This window comes from Pongo pygmaeus, chromosome 12 (genome assembly GCF_028885625.2).
Source record: "Pongo pygmaeus isolate AG05252 chromosome 12, NHGRI_mPonPyg2-v2.0_pri, whole genome shotgun sequence".
Lineage (NCBI taxonomy): Eukaryota > Metazoa > Chordata > Mammalia > Primates > Hominidae > Pongo > Pongo pygmaeus.
In genome coordinates, this window is record NC_072385.2 from 71,983,259 (window position 1) to 71,986,396 (window position 3,138).

The window sequence follows — 3,138 nt, forward strand, 5'->3', positions numbered from 1 at the left end:
AGGCAGATCATGAGGTCAGGAGATCGAGACCACAGTGAAACCCCGTCTCTACTAAAAATACAAAACATTAGCTGGGCGCGGTGGCAGGCCGCCTGTAGTCCCAGCTACTCGGGATGCTGAGGCAGGAGAATGGCGTGAACCCGGGAGGCGGAGCTTGCAGTGAACCGAGATCGCGCCACTGCACTCCAGCCTGGGCGACAGAAAGAGACTCTGTCTCAGAAAAAAAAAAAAAAAAAAAGGAGAGAACAAGATGAACCACAGACTGGGAGAGAATATTTGCAAAACACATGTTTCATGGCTTTCCTTTTACCTCGTTGCATTCCTGAGAGCAAGATGGGTCACCCGCAGCTGTACCGGAGCCACCTGCAAAAATTCGGCCAGGGTTCTCGCTCTCATGGCATCTGCTCAGACCTGCACAGTCTGATCCAGAAATATGGCCACAATATGTGCCTCCAGTGTTTCCATCGGTATGCGAAGGATATAGGTTTCATTAAGTTGGACTAAGTGATCTTCCTTGAATAGATTATCCAAGGTATCCACCCAATAAAAAACCATGATTGCTCTTTGTACATAAAATAAACATTTAAAAACTACAACTACAAAAAAAAAAAAAAAACATGTTTCATAAAGGACTGTTGTCCAAGCTATACAAAGAACCCTGAAAACTCAACAATGAGAAAATGAACAACTGGATTTTAAAAGTGGGCAAAAAAGCCTGAACAAACGTCTCACCTAGGAAGAAATACGGATGACAAATAAGCATATTAAAAGATGTCCAGGCCAGGTGCGGTGGCTCACACCTGTAATCCCAGCACTCTGGGAGGCAGGTGGATCACGAGGTCAGAAGTTTGTGACCAGACTGACCAACATGGTGAAACCCGGTCTCTACTAAAAACACAAAAATTAGCTGGGCGTGGTGTCAGGCGCCTGTAATCCCAGCTACTCAGGAGGCTGAGGCGGGAGAATCGCATGAACCCAGGAGGCAGAAGTTGCAGTGAGCAGAGATCGTGCCACTGCCCTCCAGCCTGGGTGATGGAGTGAGACTCTGTCTCAAAAAAAAATAAAATAAAATAAATTAAAGATGTCCAACATCCTAAGTCATTAAGATATTGCAAATGAAAACAAGATACCTCCACACACCTATTAGCATGGCCAAAATCCAGAACACTGACAGCACCAAATGCTAGCACGGAAGTGAAACAATAAGAGCTCTCATTCACTGCTGGTGGGATGCAAAATGGCACAGCCTCTTCGGAAGACAGTTGGCAGTTTCTCACAAAATGAACATACTCTGTCCTGAGTTCCAGGAGTAAAAATGAAAAAATAAATAAATAAATAACTCTAACCATATGATCCACCAATCACACTCCTTTATATTTACCCAAATTAATTGAGAACTTGTGTCTATATGAAAACTTGTTTATATTTATAGCAGCTCTATTCATAATTGCCAAAACTCGGAAGTAATCAAGATGCCCTCAAGTAGATGAATGGATAAATAAACTGTGGTACATCAGACAATGGAATATTATTCAGCACTGAAAGGAAATGAGCTATTGAGCCATGAAAAGCCAGGGAGGACCTTTAAACGCAACTACCAAGTGAAAGAAGCCAACGTGAGAAGCCTACATACTGTATAATTCCAGCTATATGACATTCTAGAGAATGCAAAACTATGGAGACAGTGAAAAGATTAGTGGTTGCCAAGGGCTAAGCAGAAGTAGGGTTGAATAGGCAGAGCACAGGGGATCATTAGGGCAGTGAACTACTCTTAATGATACTACAATGATGGACAAATGTGGGTTTTTTGGTTTTGGTTTTGGTTTTTTTTGAGACAGAGTCTCGCTCTGTTGCCCAGGCTGGAGGACAGTGGTGCAATCTCAGCTCACTGCAACCTCAAGCTTCCAGGTTCAAGCAATTCTCCTGTCTCAGCCTCCCAAGTAGCTGGGACTTACAGGCGCACATCACCACACCCAGCTAATTTTTGTATTTTTAGTAGAGATGGGGTTTCACCATATTGGTCAGACTAGTCTCGAACTCCTGACCTCAGGTGATCCACCCACCTTGACTTCCCAAAGTGCTGGGATTACAGGCATGAGCCACTGCACCCGGCCAAATGTGTTTATTATACGTATAGAATGCACAACACCAAGAGTGAACCCTAATGTAAAGTACAGACTTTGGATGACAATGATGTGTGAATGTAGGTTCATCAATTGTAACAAATATACCACTATGCTGGGGGATATTGATACTGGAGAAGGTTGTGCATGTTTGGGGATAGAGATTATAATATTAATAGGAACTCTGTACTTTTTGCTGTGAACCTAAAATTGCTCTAAAAAATAAAAGTTTATGGCCAGGTATGGTGGCTCACGCCTGTAATCCCAACACTTTGGGAGGCTGAGGAGGGTGGATCTCTTGATGACAGGAGTTTGAGACGAGCCTGGCCAACATGGCAAAACCCTTTCTCTACTAAAAACACAAAAATTAGCCAGGCATAGTGGCACATTCCTGCAACCCCAGTTACTTGGGAGGCTGAGGCAGGAGAATCACTTGAACCCGGGAGACGAAGTTTGCAGTGATCTGAGATCGTGCCATTGCACTCCAGCCTGGGCAATAGAGACTCTGTCTCAAAAAAAAAAAAAAAAAAGGCCATCCTGGCCAACATGGTGAAACTCCATCTCCACTAAAAAATACAAAAATTAGCCGGGCGTGGTGGCACATCTCTGTAATCCCAGCTACTCAGGAAGCTGAGGCAGGAGAATCGCTTGAATCCAGGAGGTGGAGGTTGCAGTGAACCAAGATTGTGCCACTGCACTCCAGCCTGGGCAACAGAGCAAGACTCCGTATCAAAAATAAATAAATAAGTAAATAAATAAAAGTGTATTCTATTATTATTTTTTGAGACAGGGTCTTGCTCTATCACCCAAGCTGGAGTGCAGTGGCACAATCAGGGCTCACTGCAGCCTCGACCCCCTGGGTTCAAGTGACCCTCCTGCTTCAGCCTTCCAAGTAGCTGGGACTACAGGTGTGCCACCATGCCTGGTTAGTTTTTAAATTTCTTTTTGTAGAAACAGGGTCTTCCTATGTTAACCAGCCTGGAAAATTAGAATTAAAATTAAAGTTAAAAATTTT

The 3,138-nt window shown here is 43.7% G+C and overlaps 1 protein-coding gene across 1 annotated transcript; it reads left to right on the top strand.

Moving 5' to 3' along the window:
- Positions 1-333: 333 nt before the first annotated feature.
- LOC129030754 (small ribosomal subunit protein uS14-like) lies at positions 334-504 on the top strand. Its single transcript, XM_054476388.1, has one exon. The coding sequence runs from the start codon at positions 334-336 to the stop codon at positions 502-504; it is 171 nt and encodes a 56-aa protein (XP_054332363.1).
- The last annotated feature ends 2,634 nt before the right edge of the window (positions 505-3,138 follow it).